At 38.1% G+C, this 17544-nt stretch overlaps 1 protein-coding gene across 4 annotated transcripts in view; it reads right to left on the minus strand.

The window, feature by feature from the left end:
- The window catches only part of LOC5520237 (zinc finger ZZ-type and EF-hand domain-containing protein 1), a 68747-nt gene extending 51280 nt beyond the window's left edge, over positions 1-17467 (minus strand). For 2 of the 4 annotated variants that reach the window (XM_048719347.1, XM_048719350.1), the window contains exons 1-31: positions 17278-17467; positions 16104-16131; positions 15583-15661; positions 15419-15500; positions 15027-15098; positions 14118-14177; positions 13035-13125; positions 12741-12805; positions 11748-11871; positions 11488-11596; positions 11167-11232; positions 10412-10558; positions 9358-9410; positions 9080-9158; positions 8490-8621; positions 8102-8218; positions 7648-7751; positions 7493-7573; positions 7256-7351; positions 6546-6637; positions 6110-6171; positions 5918-6007; positions 5751-5813; positions 5465-5507; positions 5027-5149; positions 4573-4668; positions 3678-3725; positions 2839-2909; positions 1754-1880; positions 883-991; positions 44-222 (exon numbers count right to left, since the gene is read on the minus strand). In XM_048719347.1, coding sequence (XP_048575304.1) covers positions 44-222; positions 883-991; positions 1754-1880; positions 2839-2909; positions 3678-3725; positions 4573-4668; positions 5027-5149; positions 5465-5507; positions 5751-5813; positions 5918-6007; positions 6110-6171; positions 6546-6637; positions 7256-7351; positions 7493-7573; positions 7648-7751; positions 8102-8218; positions 8490-8621; positions 9080-9158; positions 9358-9410; positions 10412-10558; positions 11167-11232; positions 11488-11596; positions 11748-11871; positions 12741-12805; positions 13035-13125; positions 14118-14177; positions 15027-15098; positions 15419-15500; positions 15583-15661; positions 16104-16131; positions 17278-17340 — 2751 coding nt within the window. In that variant the 5' untranslated portion in view covers positions 17341-17467. The remainder of the gene's footprint in view (positions 1-43; positions 223-882; positions 992-1753; positions 1881-2838; positions 2910-3677; positions 3726-4572; positions 4669-5026; positions 5150-5464; positions 5508-5750; positions 5814-5917; positions 6008-6109; positions 6172-6545; positions 6638-7255; positions 7352-7492; positions 7574-7647; positions 7752-8101; positions 8219-8489; positions 8622-9079; positions 9159-9357; positions 9411-10411; positions 10559-11166; positions 11233-11487; positions 11597-11747; positions 11872-12740; positions 12806-13034; positions 13126-14117; positions 14178-15026; positions 15099-15418; positions 15501-15582; positions 15662-16103; positions 16132-17277) is intronic. The other 2 variants (XM_048719348.1, XM_048719349.1) reach the window with 2 other exon arrangements.
- Between the last annotated feature and the right edge of the window lie 77 nt (positions 17468-17544).

Here is a 17544-nt window from a genome sequence, read left to right on the forward strand (position 1 = left end):
GTAGTCGCTCCCGGTTTCGTTGACTTGTGCTACAATAACTCACCTCAGGCAAGCTGGCTGGCAACCCGAGTAACCCACTTGCATCTTTACTGCTAAAGAACCTACAGAGTGAAGCGAAGGTGATGGCCAGGGACACAGACGTGCCGTCTTTCATCACTTGGTCAACCATGGTTAGGAGATGGTCACGGCGGGTCTTCGTGTCAGGGAAAAACACTTCGGCACCTGTAGGGCATCAAGGGAGTCAGTTAATCGCTGTGTGAATAGCGCATTGTGGGAAAACAGTTATTAGGTGTGAAAGTTGGGGTAACAGTTATTAGGTGTGAGAGTTGGGGTAACAGTTATTAGGTGTGAGAGTTGGGGAGACAGTTATTAGGTGTGTTGGGATAACAGTTATTAGGTGTGAGAGTTGGGGTAACAGTTATTAGGTATGAGAGTTAGGTGTGAGAGTTGGGGTAATAGTTATTAGCTGTTTTGTGATGAGTGTGGCGAGGAAAAAGGGTGGACAATATTGACATGATCTGCATTGGGCTTGCTGAAAGAGGCTGGAGAAAAGGAAGATAAGGATTTAAAAAAATGTGTGACGAGCTCACTCTACAGTATAGTAGAGGGAGTGTTGAAAAGTGGGGATGCGGAGGTTCAGTTATCCCATCAATCAAGGGCTAAGCTGTAGTGCCAATACACTAAAGCTTCAAGTGATTATAGATTTTTGATAAGGTATTGTTTAAAAGGAATCACACGCCTGTAGAAGTTTCAAGAGAATTGAGACAAACACTACCAATCATTTACTTTGTGCCTGGTTTCCATCGCTTTGTCATCCCCCCCACCCCCACCCCCAATCCCTCATTCTACTCCCTAAATACAGGATAATAGGTCATGTCTAACCTTCAAGGATGATATGCTGAGAGATCTGTTTTGTTTCGCTGCCATACTCATCCTTCTCATTATCCACGATCTCACAAAGATGAGCAAACACTTGCTGGGATAACTGTTGCTTCAAAACAAATAACAAACCGTGAGCTAATGAGAGAAAGAAGGCGAAACGACTTTCGAATTTACACATCAAAAATCCACTCTATGCACACTAGCGTAACCAATGAATATCTGCCATTTTCATAATTTTCAGGACATTTTCGGTTTCAGAGGACCATTTGGAATATATTTTTTTCTATAATGGATTAGAATTTACACCGGCAGGTTTGAGGAATTTGTATGCCTACTGAAAGAGCAAAATAATGGCAAGTTTTCCCAAAATAAGGTCTGGTTAACTTCGGTAAGCTTGAATTTTTGCATAGAGGTTACTTATGTTATGCAAACCAACATATCAAAGAGTGTTTGTTTCTAATAGATTCGTCTTCAAGATATGAGGCTTGAAGTGCAATTTTCAAATGTTTAAAGTATGAATTCTCCTCGTTTTTAGGGAGATGTCGGGCTCTGATCAGAAATTAAGCCGACTTTGCTTGCTTATATCTAAATTTCGTATCTTCTAAATTTCTTTAAAATTTGAAATTAAGCCTTTGGTCAGAGGAACTCCTTGTATGCGGAATCTTGAGCTTATATATTGAGAATTGGAAAATTTCATGCCATTTTTTTGCTCTGTCATGCCTACTATGTCCGCATATGATAAATGGAGCTTGGAGAATTCTTTGGAGGATTCAGAAATGCTGTACCCACATGGGTAGATAAAATGTTTGTGCATGAGCTATTTAGCTGTTTAGCCTTGTAGCAATTTAGCCATTTGAGTAACGGTCGTTACCTTTTTGTCCGTGTCTTGCTTGTATTCTTTGCCATACAGTAGTTTGCTGGCCTTGAGATAAGGCAGGCTTTGGTAAAGCAGTCTTAGAAGCAGCACCCCAGCGGCTATGGTTTTACGATTCCTTCCTCTGCAGAATTGTTATCAAAGGGCTAAATTCAGTGTTCGATACGAAAATGCTGCCATTTTTTGTGTCAACTAGTAGCCCATAAGACCATTAATGTGAAAGAACTAAGCCTGAAATAGCTGGTGTTCATGATTGTGATTGATTAAATAGCGTAAGTTCTGCTAATTTAACACAGTAAAGACCAGCAAGAAAGAATCCAAGGGATTTACATCTACTTCTCTTTTCAGATACCACTCCTGGCTCTGCCATGGCATCTTCCGAGTTCATTTTTTTATTTGATTTTTGAGTCACAAGTGAGTTATTTCTCGTGCGTTTCCAGTATCAATTGAGGACACTGAGCCGGAGGTCCATTCTCTTCAAGCTTCACTACACTCATGTAAATATAAGGGATGTGAAAGAACCACTGGGGATACAATAAGCTCTCTGGCAGTGGCAGTGTCTACACTAACAATACACACAGGGACAACAGGGCACTTTTGCTAAGCGATCACGTGACTTTTTGGGTGGCAAACTAGCACGTGCTCAGGCTTTTAGCGTCAAAGAAACAGCAATAAAAAGCATTAAAAAATATTTTGCGCTTACGAATTAAGCCAGGAAGGTTCTTTTAATCAGAAAGGTTTTATTTTCATTTGAGTATGTTCATGTTGTTCTCTGGCGTGACGGACACAGTAACTTCTGTGTTGTTGTTTTTTGGCTTGAATTTGCCACCCAAAAGGTCACGTAATTGATCTGGGGTCCTGTTCTGTTGAGCCTTTCGCACCAGTATAACTGTTATACTAGTGGAATCGCAGGATCTTGCATACAATAATACACAATTACGCACACTGCTCGCATTCCATAGTAACCTTATAGGCAAGGTCATATAGGTATAAGTATAACTCGCAGCAAAACCTTTAACGTACGGTATGCTGACCTTGAAGTAACACGTGTGTACAAAACCTATGACGTACGATGTGCTCACCTTGAAGTAACACGTGTGTACACGTCCCAGATCAACTCAAGACTTGTTGTCGACAGGTCAAGCTGGCCTTCCTGGTAGAGACAACAAAAATTGAACATATAAATACAGTATATGGTAAACAGACGTATTATCTAAAAGTTCAGTTGGCAGTTCCAAGACCGAAAGGTGCTTATAAATAAACTCCAGCGATGGGAGAACTATACATCGATAACCTTTAATTGATCATCGTATGATTGATCCATGTTCCCCTGAATTCAATTGAGATATAATGAGATGCATGGAACCCTTCGGTTGTGAAACTGCCATTTGCCAATCGCCATTTGCCTGTTACACTGACAACGGTTTTTAAAGAGGTGTATGATCACATGCGTTGATGTGCATGTTAGCAACAACATATTTATTTAACAACAACATATTTATTAGCACCCTCTATTATACAGATATTACTTATTAAATAAGAAAAGGAGAAAAATAAATATAATTTTTATAATTGGGCACCAGCCGCATTAAGAAATAGCATAGCTAATCGAGCTTAAGCATCGTGTGAAATTCGGAATAACTCGATAGCAGTGTCTAAATATAAGGGAAAAAAGGGTTAAAGAGGGGAGGGGGTAGTCAAACAAAGGGTGGCGTTATGACTAAGTCCATAATATTCCAGAGTCGCGCCAGGAAGGCAACTAAGCTGCACCCCTCATCAAATTCCCCCTCTTTACTTGGGACGAGGGTACGGCATTTTGCATTTACAGGAAAAGGGCGGAGTTTTTTAATCAGGGCTCAGGGTGGGGAGGGGGGGTGCTTTTGTATTAGAAGGGATGAGGCTGCAGTTATGACGACCGTACCTTTTCTCTTGCCATAAAGCTTTCCTTGCCTTTACTTCTTGAGAGTGACTAGGGATTACACAGACACAAACTTACATTGATACTAAGTACTTCAAGGTATACAGGAAAAAGTAGTTTGGCAGGCATACACTATGACACAGGCACACACTAACATTAAATAGAGAATACTAAATGAAAAGTGCGTGCATACGGTTTTTATTCACGAGTTGTGCAGTATCCAAAAACGAACAGGTGAGCGCAGCGAACGAGTGAATTTTTTTATACAAAACAACGAGTAAATAAAAACTGTACAAAGCACTTTCCATGCTGTATTTTGTTTATTATATACATACTGAGAAATTTATAACAAGCTTATTACATAAAATCTTATTACACTTGGCTGCAAGGTTTGTGCTGTTCGACAGTTCAGTTGAAGACAGACAGAAACTTACATTGTAATAAATCTGTCTCGCTAATGTCACGCACGAGACTGTAGCTCATGTTACACAAGAAGTGCACTTTTTAATATCTAAAATCTCGACATCTATGAGATAAATAAATAACTAAATGGAAAAGGCTTGTACGATTATAATGCACTCGTTGATGCTTGGAATTGAAGCCATTAAAGTGCAGTGAAAAAATATCGTTTGTCCAATCAGAACCGCAAGCGACTTTTCTTCACGGTAAAAAAATATCGTGCGCTCCTCTGATTTGCTGAGACCAGTGAACAAACGAAAATTTATTGAATATGTTTTCAGGGAGTATTTTTCAGTTTGTATGTAAAAATACTTTACGGTATTCGGGAAACAGTGGGTACAAACCATGAGTTCAATATGCTTTAATGCTTCTTATACTTTCTCATATTCAGAAAAGCCAAGTGCTTTGCGCTCAAGGATACCCTGACAAGATTGCTCACCTGGTCTTTGGCCATGTCATCTAGAAACGCCAAGATCCTCAAGAACAGCGTGGCGCCTTGGACAGGATTAGACTCTGGCACAGGCGCAATTTGTTCCTAGCGGAGAATAGATGCCAGTTACTATGAAAAAAACTACTCTATTGGACCTTCAAAGGTACCAAGAAGTATTCCAATTGGTTTAAAAATCAATCCTTCGCCGTAGCCAGCTACTTTTTAACAGAAATCCTATGTGACATTAAAGGTTCTTATAAGTTTATAAGTATGCTTCTTGTGACAACAAAGGGCAGTGAAACAGATTATTCCAGTTACTATTATACAAATGCTTTTTGCGACTTTTCAAAAACAGCGATTATACAGTTATTATAATGATGTAAAATAACTCTCTATAAAAATGAACTCTCAATAAAAATTGACACAAACACAATGCATCATCGGCGGCCTGTGTAAACCTCACCATGCCAAGATCCTGGCTAAGGGGACAGGAACGAGAGATTTCATATCCAAAGAAGTGAACGCCGAGGACACCAATACGGCCGACTTGTTCCCCTCTAGGCCCTAGGAACTTGATCACGATGTACTGAAAGTAAACAAAAACGTGCGTAAATGTCTGAGCCATCGTATTGAGGTGCATATTAGCCTTTATTGACAGCACTACCAGATTATTATGCTTTGATTTTTCCTTGAAGTTTGGTCTTCATAAATAAATGGGATTCTGTGATAAGTATTTTATGACTTTATCACTGTTTCCGAACCTCTGAGCAAGTTCAAATGCAAGTCTTTTAAAAGCTTTTCTCGAAACTTTTTTTCCTGAGTGGGAAAAATGTAAAGATGCCTGCAAACACAGGAAAAAATGAATTCGTCCCTACTTGTTTTTCTATTTAACATGTCATACCTTTCCTGTGACCACACTGTCAATGCCAACTTCAACTTCGTCCCTAAAAATCGTATTTAGAAGGATCATATGTTTGTAATCTATTCAGTGGATAAAGTTCTTCACAGTAGCATCAGAAAGTTTAGTTGATTCATGATTTCGAACCCGTTACTACTCCCGAAAGATTAGCGAGGCCGAACAGTAACGTATGTGATGAGCCATTACTTTTATATAAAAGATGAAAAGGGGCTACTTTAAAGCTTGTACAAGGGGTTTATCAGTATGTTAAAAAAAGTATTGTGCTTACCAGTCGTCTTCCGTGTTGAAAAACGCGATTGGGTCGTCACTTGCTCTCTCGTGTCCAAGGCACCTACGGTAACACAACAACGAGAAAACACTTTTTAAAAAACCTCTTAACTCACAATTTTAGTGTAGGTTTCTCATGTGTTCAGTGTAGGTTGTAGGGTACCTTACTTTTTCATATGGTCAGTGTAGATGGCCTTGGTCCAGTCATTGTACTTGTCCAAATGCTCAAACCCGTTCTTGTCTTTCTCTTTATCAGAACTAGGGAGGGACATAACGTGCCCCATTAAGTCTAACAAGTACAGTACATGGCAGACGTTTTAAAGTGGCAAATACAAAAGAAGATCCTGTGTGTTGCAGTACCTGGGGTCTTCGTCAACTACAAACACAAGCCCCCCTCTGGGTCCGATGGCTCCACGTGAAACCTTCAAAAGTCATAAAAAAAGATTAGTTAGAAAATTCAAACTACGATGGTGCAAATTCTCATGGGAAACAGACGGTTAGATTGCGAGCTATTGGGGCATCCGCAACCTGTTTGCATTCACACCTTTTGTAAATAAATAAACAAATACTCTAGGAGGAAAGTACAAATAGTGAGCTATTAAACAATCAAATATGATAATATAAGTCACCATATGACTTATAGGTGTTGCTTCATATACTGCGAGGATGAGCGATTTTGCTATACTCATCCTGCTACACTCATCCTATGCTACACTCATCCTCACTTATCCTATGCTATACTCATAATCAGAAATATGTAGGAGACTGTCTAGGAATAGACTGTTTAGGGCCTCACCCTGATGATGAGTCGAGTGAGTCTCACTGGGTTTGAAGAGGCAGAGATGAAGAGCATGTTTACAGACGCTTTTCCGCTCTCAGATATATATGCTACAAGGAAAGCACCAAAGCAACGTTTAACTTTATTATCTCCACCGGCAACTTGGACAATCAACTTTTATCGTGGTTTCTAGGTCATGACTTCCAAGACAGATGGGTACAAAGTAGAATTTCCTGAACCATCGCAAATTTCAATATTGAGCCTTAGTAAATTCAAATTAATTTCCAGAATCTAAGAAAAAAAATAGTTGAAATGAGATGTTGGAAGTACATTAGAATTAAAATGCTGCACCAATAAAATTTTAAAAAACGGTTGCTGGAAGCACAGTGGAATTTTCTGTTGAGTTGCACTGATTATTTGGGGGTATCCCCTAACCATAGTTGACAAGACATCGCTAGAAGCATAATGGAATTGCCCAAAAAAGTTGTACCGATAATTTGGGGGTCACTGCTAATCGTAAGTGGTCTAAGATTGCTGGATGCATAATGGAATTCCATGAAAAAGTTGTACCAATATTTAGCAATGTCATTGCTAATAGTAGTCGATCCAAGATAAAACCCATCACCCACAAAGGAACCACAGATAGCCCGATGCAAATTGGTTTCTTGCTGGAGACCCTATTGCCGCTGGATGAATACTGTCTCTGACAAGGGCTCTTTAATAACTACCTTCTGTCCAATTCTCAGATAAGACATTCTCAGCTTTTGTCGTCTTGTCCTTCTCACCACCGTCACACGACACCAGCGACATTTTAAGCTGGGAACCTAGAGACACAGATGAATCACAAACTAATGAGTCATTGGTTTAGTTATCTCTGAAAAAAAAGGCACAACGTTCCCGCCCTATCCCTGCCTTGGCTGCCAAAAAGTGGGTAATTTGTTATTGAAATGGACAGAATATCTCACCGTGAGTTCGGGTTGCACTGAATTGTACCTCTTGCAGACCCTGGATGAGGTCTACCGCCTCAAACTCTTCAGACACTAAATCTGTGGAAAAAGATACTTTTTATGTCTCGACCTGGGCGTGTTAATGCACTGGGCCACCTGTGTTTCTTGCTTACCATACAGAAGTCTTAACACTCGAAGAATGCTCTTCAGGCTTCCACGAGCAAGAGTGAAGTCAATCAGCATTCGTAAGCTGTCAGGGTCAGTTTTTCCGCCAAAACTACAGGAAAAAAAGATCCGAAGCACAAGTTGAAAAGTTTTGGTCATGATTAAAAATGGGTAAACGGCGATAGTGAAACATTGCAACTATTGAATAGTTACAACAAAACCAGTAAAGCAGCAAACACTTCAAAATATGAATGAAATGTTTCTTTTCATTCGCAATAATTCAGACACTGAGTCTTGTTGAGATATGTTTCTAGTTGAAAGTTTGAATATCTCCCGAGTGATTGGTTGGAATAATCACTTACTGCTCGCTCTGTTATCCTTAATCATAATTGTTGTACTTTGAAGTATATCGTTTTTATATTATTATACTATAAAAAATGTAATTTATATTATACTTCCCACCTGACCACGTTGTGTAAGAAATTCTCGATCTCCTCCATGACATTCTGAGTGAGAAATGTCGGGCGCTCAGGAGAGGTTGGGGATAAACACAGGGGATGCATGTGGGTCAGGGCTTGCCTAGAACGAAAATTAAAAAAGGAAAATACTTTTAGGTAGTTATTAAAATAGCTTAGGAGTCATGGAATATTATTTGAAAGCTTAGAAGTCTATAGAATACTTTTGCAGGCTCGCAAATGTGGATGGCTGCAAAAAGAAAAGTACATGAGATGATGGTGTAGTTGAGAAGCAAGAGACATATTTGATAGCCTATTAGTGAAAACTTCAACTGTAAGTGAGAAGGTGCTGTATCGTAGATAAGGGGTAGATTTTGATACTAGCAATAACTTACTTTGTAAGTGAGATAATGGTGTCCCGTAGATGCGGAGCAAGAGGTAGTGTTGCCTGAGTTGTTGCCCCAAGCACAGAAAGATACCAGACTCCGGATGCATCCCCTACACTCATTCCTTTACTCTTTAACACTCTGAGCCACAATAAATAACCAAGACACGTTAAGTGAAGGGTCAATGCAGGGGGAAACCCAGCAGGCATTCAGCTGAGGCATTTGCACCATTCATAATTTCAAGTATGTCTCGATACAGATACACTACACAACTGCCTCTGCACAATACAACTATTGCAATTGGCAGATCATTCCAAGATAGTTCATATGTCAGGGATGTCAGCTTTCAGAAAGTTTGGTACCCAGGGTCAGCTGGGAGATTCTTCATCTTATCGTAGAAGGCAGTGACAAACGAAATTTAGACTCCTTTGCCTCACTGTGATTTCTAAGGCTAGCAGAACTACAACGATTTCAGTATAATTGCCCAGGTTATAGTGCATTTTTCGACTAAATAATTTTACCTGATTAATGCCAGAATATGAGCTCCATAAGGAGGGGAGATGTTATGCTGCTGCTTGGGTTGTAAATATTAAACTTACTTGTAACCTACTGCCTTGAGGCCTCGTATCCTTGTGTCGCAGCCATCACTATGGCAGCGTTTGATGTTGATTTGAAATACTGCAGAATCAAATTAAAAAATATTAGTGAAATGGGGAATTACATCAGGGCTAGCCTCCTAAAAATATACTTGATATTGGTTAGCTAAAGCTGAGACTATTGTAACAGCCAGTGCTAGACATGGCAAGAAACATTTGAAGAAAAACTCCAAGGTTCACTTATGTAGGTTCTATTCAGTAGGGTGTGATCAAGCTCTTACCTAAGTAGGGAACTTTGACATTCTCCACCAAGGTGTAATCGCCAGTGATATGACTAGAATAAGCATCAATAAAAATGCTTGTACAAACTTCATCTTTATGAACAACAGTTTATACTACTGTACATATATATATATATATATATATACTACTTTCGAGTATTGAGCACTTTCTATGAAAGCCTTCAACCATCATTTTATATATATACGATATCTACTAAAATATGTTACAAATTATGCTGCTACAACTACCAAAAGTGTCTTAAAATACTAATGATTTTATACAGATTATGAATGGACATTGAAATTCTAACATCTTCTGTTCAAAGTATGTCTGTATGTGGGGGGTATGACTGAGTGTAATTGTTTAAATACCTGGGGATTCTAACATCTGCTGTTAAAAGTAAACTGTTTATGTGTGGGGTATGACTGAGTGTAATTGTTTAAATACCTGGGGATTCTTACATCTGCTGTTGAAAGTAAACTGTTTATGTGTGGGGTATGACTGAGTGTAATTGTTTAAATACCTGGGGATTCTAACATCTGCTGTTAAAAGTAAACTGTTTATGTGTGGGGTATGACTGAGTGTAATTGTTTAAATACCTGGGGATTCTTAAATCTGCTGTTAAAGGTAAACTGTTTATGTGTGGGGTATGACTGAGTGTAATTGTTTAAATACCTGGGGAGTCTAACATCTGCTGTTGAAAGTAAACTGTTTATGTGTGGGGTATGACTGAGTGTAATTGTTTAAATACCTGGGGAGTCTAACGTCTGCTGTTGAAAGTAAACTCTTTATGTCTAGGGTGTAACTGAGAGTAATTGTGTATACCTGGGGATTCTTACATCTGCTGTTAAAAGTAAACTCTTTATGTGTGGGGTATGACTGAGTGTAATTGTGTAAATACCTGGGGATTCTTACATCTGCTGTGTTGAAAGTAAACTCTTTATGTCTAGGGTGTAACTGAGAGTAATTGTGTATACCTGGGGATTCTTACATCTGCTGTTGAAAGTAAACTCTTTATGTGTTGGGTATGACTGGGTGAAATTGTGTAAATACCTGGGGATTCTAACATCTGCTATCTCCCGCAGATGTGTCTCATCACGGCCTGCCATCACCACTACATGTTGCGGCATGTAACTCTGGTCAGCTGATGCCACATTGATTGACAGCAGTTTTAGCACAACATTTGGTCGCATTCGGAGTCTGAAAAAAATGGTAGTGATTGAATGCGTACCAAAATGGAATAGACACCACTTCGACCTAATAGAGTACAGTATTAAAAATAAATGAGGTCAATAAGTCGCATTAGTCATTAGGCAACCGTCGCTTGTCATTAGGCAACCGTCACTTGTCATTAGGCAATCCATGACATAACAACTGTATGAAATGTTGCCTAGCGTACAATTCAATACAATAAACTTTTTTTAACGAGGGATATGGCCCTCAAAATGGTAGCGTACGTCTGCCTAACAACTTGGTTACCTTATAACTGGATACTGTATGAACAGATGCTTCAACTCTGGTTGTGTATTAATTATTTGACCATTTAATCATTTGACCATTTCTTTTTGGTGTTAAACCTACAGGCCCATGGCCTCCCTTAATATTTTGCAAAAATCATAAGGAAGTTATTTGTAGGGGCTTGGCTGTGAACCCCAATATTTTCTTATCTGCAATGTGCCTCTTCAATATTTTGAGGCCTGCTACGAAACTCTAGCAGGGGATTTTTTTACCCACTAAATGTACGTACCTCTCCCCTTTACTATCCCCATAGCTTGCGGGATTGGGGGATTCGATTTGGATATGCATACCTGACCCAATGTGAGCGAGCAGGGCCGTCAGACTGCCAGTAACTACCAGACTCTCCATTGATCACCCTGAGAAACAAGAAATTATGCATCTTCTGTAAATAATGCATCATCTTTTTTGTGTTTCTTCTCCAATAATTCCGTATTCATAAATTACATCAGATAAATTAGTTACATAAGGCTTACAAAATACATATATCTGCTAGCAACCTTTTTTGTAATTTGTATAAAAATGAATGTGAGACCATTCATTTCCATCTGTTGACTTACATTAAGGGAGCTACAGTATTACAACTTTTTTATTGAATTTGGTGAATGTTATACCTAGAAGCATCTGTTTTATTGGTGGAGACTTCAATATCAGTATAACACTTTGCCAATGGCTTCAACACTTCTCCTTCTTCCACTGGGGGTGCACGCTTTCTTATATCAGCTGGAACCAAATAAACAAAATAACAAATACAAATAAACATTCTTTGTCCCCTTCTCGGTACAGTTTGTGAGGGGTTCATGAATGGCTGGTTAGTTTAGGGAGGAGGGGGTGTACTAACACTACAGTGGCTGCCCCGCCCTTCAAGGGTTACCTTTTTCTTTGATGGCATCGATATGGGCCTGAAGAACCTTCAGCCTCATCTCTGTAGTGTTAGAGAACCCATCAAGTGCAGGGAGGGGCAAGGTTGAGCTCTGTGCTCTGTTCCGCTTTATAAACTATAGAGAAAAGCAGAATTACAAGATAATCACAGTCTAATAAACAGGGCTTCTGGAATTACCTGGAAAAAAATGTAAAATTACACAGGATTTTTTGCCAAATTACGGGCTGAATTAACCGGAAAATCAACGATTATGCGCTAAATTCTGAGCTAAATTACTCGGGATTTCGTGCGAAAGTGGAGAAAGCTGCATTAAGCGCTTCCGCACAAGTGCGTAATTCGCAAAGCCCTGAATAAATGATACATGTTTTCATATAAAACTCTCCACAAAAGTCTCTATACCAATGTAAGGGCCATGAGAGCAAAAAACTTCTTAGGGGGAGGGGAATGGGGGTAGAAATGATGGGAAAACCTTGAAAATGTGCAGAGACAGAGAAAGACAAAGAGAGACAAAGACAGAGAAAGAAGAGCCCCATTTTTTTTAAATGGCCATCGGTTCCTAGATGTGAAATGGGCTTATTTGAAGCGTCATGTCATGCTTTTTTTGTCATGTCAGGGGGGGGTAAAGATAATCTATCACCTATTTTGGCTCAACCAACTGACATTATTGTGTCAACTTTGTGATAACTTTAAAGGAAAAGTTCAACTAAAGGGGGTTACTACTATGCTATAAACATTGGGAAGGGGTCTGAAAGTGCGAGAATTTCATAGCCTATAATAAACACAAATTTCATAGCTCAATTTTGACCCCAACCCCCCCCCACCCCCCCACCCCCCCCAAAAAAAAAAAAAGAAGAAGAAGAGTTCGCCAAACAACAAGCAAGCTCACAATAAAGCAATTGGTCAAATATTTATTGGTGAAAAAAATAATAATTGGTTTAATTTTTCCATGCTGAGACATCCAACATAAAAACATGTGAAATGTACCTTCAGGAGTTTTTGTCCATGGTTGACTAAGGCTTCTGAATTATCCGCATAAGCATCTACAAATCCTACATCACAAAAAAGATAACAAATGCAGATCATTATCACATCTTGCGACATCTATGACAATTATATATAGTAATAACATAAGGTTTAAGGCTTACTCACAGGTTCTGAACTTTTCAAGCTATGTATGCATTGTTTTATATGACATCAAAAATCTCTCAGCAAGGGTAATACAGGAACACAGATTTTAAAAAAGGTTAATAGCTAATATAACGTGGGCCGTAGTTATACCTGGAGTGATGGAGCATGAGTGAAAGGTCTTAATAGAAGTCCTCAGATCTCCCTTGGAACTCAGACAGCCACCAGGTAATGACTGCAGGGTCTAGATGAGGATAAAATAAATATGAATAAGGCATAATGCTTAACAGACCTTGAATTTTAAATTTTATGGACTCTTTCAAACCCTGTAAAACAACTGATGTTTGAAAGTTAAAAAAAAAGGATAGATCAGTAAAGTACAGTACATCAATGTATGTACTTGTGTAATTTCTGATTTTTTTTTTGTTTTTTGTTTTTCCTAAAACCTTTAAAATAAGGGATCAATCAGCTGTTTTCGGGGCAAAGGATAAAAGAGCAATTCCACATGAGAAACCAAAAAAATGGAAATTTCAAAACTCAAATTTCTGAATAGATTTTTTCACATTTGTACTCTCACATGTCTAGTGTTTATGAAATCGACATTTTTACCCTGATGCACATTCAGGGGGGGCACCAAACAACTAGACCGTTTAAGGTTTACTGCCTTGGGAACAAGGCCTCACGACCACCATGTGGAATTCTTTCTATAACACTCAACATTACAATCATAAACCATGAATCTATTCATGATTTACATCCATTAAAAAGTATAACAAAAAAAATAGTTACACATAGAAAATAATTTAAATTTGATCTAACATAAGATTTATTACAAAGATGACATCCACATGATATTAGATTCACAGAGTTTTCAATTCAAAAAAAGTTTTTTTAAAAAAGCAGTTTTTCTGATGTAACGTCTGTAATGCTAACATAACTACAATTTAAAAATCAAAAAATATAGCTTTACTTATTTTTTTAACATGGGCATCTAAGGTTGATAAAGCCTTAACTAACAAAACACAAGTATAATATAAACACTTAAATGCAATGAAGATATGACATGATGAAAATTGAAAAATGTGTTCCAAATGCAACGTCTGTAATGAAGAACTGTTAAAAAATTTAGAACCATTTTTAGATATATAAGTAATGATTATTTTAAGTATTAAATCAGGATAAAAAAAATGAAATAGCAAAAGAAGTTAATGATTCATAAAATATAACTAAATTTACCTCAAGAAAATATTCAACGCTGATGTTTCCCTCCCCTTCTGCATCAAATTGACTAAACAGCTGGATTAGGACAACCAAAAATGATCAATTGACAGCATAGCATCATCACCATAGTTCACATATTTGGGCCACCTAACTTGACTTATCAATTCATTTAGCCATTCAAAACCATGACTTCTGTTTCTAAAAAAAACTTTAACACCTCTTTCATCTCTATCATCTTTTCAAACATCTTAATAATCACAACCATTATCTCCATCAGAGCCATAATCATCATCACACCATAGTAATCATCTTCTCCATTAAATCATAGCATCTCCATCCATCTCTATCATCTCCATCATCATTAAAGCAATTACCTCCAATAAACAAGATCATCACCGTCATCTCCATCGCCATCATTATCTCCATCCACAATGATCATCATTATCACCACCACCACTACTATCACCACCATCATCAATACTACTATCACCATCACCACCATCTTTAATACTTGACCACTATCACCATCACCACCACCATCCCCAACATCATCTCATCACTTTTAACTCCCTCACATCCATCACCATTATCACAACCATGATAAACATCATCTAAATCAGCACTTAATCATCACAATAACCACCATCATCACCACCACCACCACTATCATCATCACCATCATTGACATCACCACCACCACTATCATCACAATCACCACAATCTTTGACATCACCACCACCACTATTATCATCACCATCATTGACATCACCACCACTATCATCACAACCATTGCATCACCACTACCCCCAACATCATTTTAATCAGCACAATTACCTCAATCACCACAATCATTGCAATTATCATTGCCATTATGTCCAACATTAGTATCCCATCAGTATCGCCATCACATCCTATCTTTTATACCTCAAAACAGTCATCTCTGTTTGCTCCTCTGTTCACCAGCATATCAGTAAACTGGGACACGCGAATAGACTCCTGGAAGCAAAGCAGTATGGTTGGTACGTTGATAATTTTCAATCACAAACAAAAGTTCATTTCTTCTAGCTTAATGTTACTTAAAAATATACATGGATTAACTACAATTAATAATATACACTTCTTATTCTGTATGTCTGTTCTTTTCATATGCATTGCATCCTTGTAAGGTTAAAATCAAATGGGGTTCCTTTTCATGCAGGAAAGGCACAGAACTAGATAGTGTTTGGACTTAGCGTTAGGTGAGTTACTGGAGGGAAATAAATTTTTTTCTAAAATTGCTGAAATAAAAGCTATATGGGAGCCCAGAGGCAACTTACATCATGGCGATCTCTGCGTTCCTGTAACCATCTTACTATAGTGCTCAGATGCTGTTGAAGAAAGCTCTCATGGGCTTCTTCCCTGGGTAAACAATACAAAGAGACAGCAAATTATTATGAAAGATTTTCTTAAAAAAATAGCTCTTAAACAAGCAATAACTTACTTTATTTTCCCAGCAGCTTCCCTTAATAGTGTGTGATCAAACAGAGCCCCAAGATCCAAGCTGCCTTCAGTGCTGTCCTCTGGGAATTCATAACAACAATAAGGAATAAACACATCATACATCTGGTAGTAGTTCTAGACTCCTTAACCAGCATTACAAAACAAATTGTTTACAAAGTTTCACATTATTTTGCTAACTCGCATAAGATAAAAAAAAATATTAAGAAGAAACATTTAGCATAATCTGAGAACTGTACATTACATTTAGGGTGGTTTCCCCCAATTTCTAGCTACTGATACTGACTCGCCCCCGCCTCCCTAACCACCCAACACCCCCCTCCCCCTACCACCACTACCACCTCAGGCAATGCACCAATACATACTAACTTCCTGCTGAGTACTAAAATTGATGCATGCTGGAAACCCTTATCTCATGAATAAAACTTGTACAGCTAAGGGATATATATAGTAGGAAGCAGTATTGCTAAAGCTATTGTCAATATTTTAAAGGGTTGTACTTACTATCTGAAGATGGGCTTTGACCTTCCTGCTAAGATACACACAAAAAGACAAAGTCAGACCTCAGTGAGATAGCATTCGATAGGCAAGGCTAGTAAGTGCAGGCTAGTGACTATGTTTACAAGATATGTTTATAATATTTTTTTTATTTTGTAAGTACATAATCTAATATTATTTTTGGTTTAAATACTAGATAATTTCAGTGTGTTATCTGGTCAATCTTTCTCTATTTTCAGTGTCTATTGATGGAGAAAGTCACCAGGCTTTTCCATAACCTTAACTTCGGAACTAGGATGAAACATTTTATCCAATACATGCACCTATTTTAAAAAAACAATGTCAGTGCAAATGGCAAATGGCATTGACAAAATTGGCAGTTCTACGACCGAAAGGACCCATGGATCCCAAAATATTTGTTCCAAATTAAGAAAAATATAAATATAATATACATGACATCGCTTAATTTTATTAATCACCTTTATTGCTAACCATAAACACCTTTAACATAGAACTGCCATTTGGCTATAGCCATTAACACTGACAACCTTTATTGAAATAGGTGTATGTACACATGTATGCAAAATGCAATGTCAAACACTTTCTATGCAGATTACAGAGTGAACAATTAATCCACTTTTAATTAATCCACTTTTTAACTAATGCATAATAATGTTCTACCCTATGCCTTATATTTATTGTACTTCCAATAAGATGATGCTGCAAAGATGCACAATGGCCATGAACTAATCAAAACAAGTTGTAATCTGTCATTGAATCGTCACTTGAAAGTCAGGCTTCGCCAATAAACTTTGTGATGACAGAGAAGTCCCTTCAAGTATATCAAATGATTTTTAAAGTAAAATAGATGAATCCTACAAATCTGTGAGAGGAGGACCAAAGGTATGCACACCAATAATCAACTTGATACTACAAAACACAACGTAAATCTTTCTATATGAGAAACATGCCTCATTTTTTTCTGTTTGATTTGTCACGAGCTACATGCCTTTTTATGAATTGATATTTTGGAAAAACAACCTTGGCTGAATTTTAAACTGCTAAACAAAGCCAAGCAATTTAAATGTCATTGATATACCACGGAATTTCCGTTCTCAATATTTTACAGTCGTACTGCCAACTCAACCAGGAAATAATAGCCTTTTACAGGTAGTCCTACCTCATAGAACTCAGCGTCATCGTCTTCACTGTCATTAACTGCACCCGACGGTGCGTTCCCCATGGTGCTGAAGGCGGTTACTTAGGTTATATCCCCGTTATTTTGAAGAAACCATGACCACAACCTCCTCGTAGTACCAAAACTCACATCGCCATCTTGGTTGGCCTCGACTTCATGTGAGACGGTAAACCGGGAGAGTGGTGACTAGTCAATTCGTCATACACAGGAAACCCACACTCCTGTGCTTCCGTGTGATAAGATAAAAAC

The sequence above is a fragment of the Nematostella vectensis genome, chromosome 12, assembly GCF_932526225.1.
Source record: "Nematostella vectensis chromosome 12, jaNemVect1.1, whole genome shotgun sequence".
In the NCBI taxonomy this organism is placed as follows: domain Eukaryota; kingdom Metazoa; phylum Cnidaria; class Anthozoa; order Actiniaria; family Edwardsiidae; genus Nematostella; species Nematostella vectensis.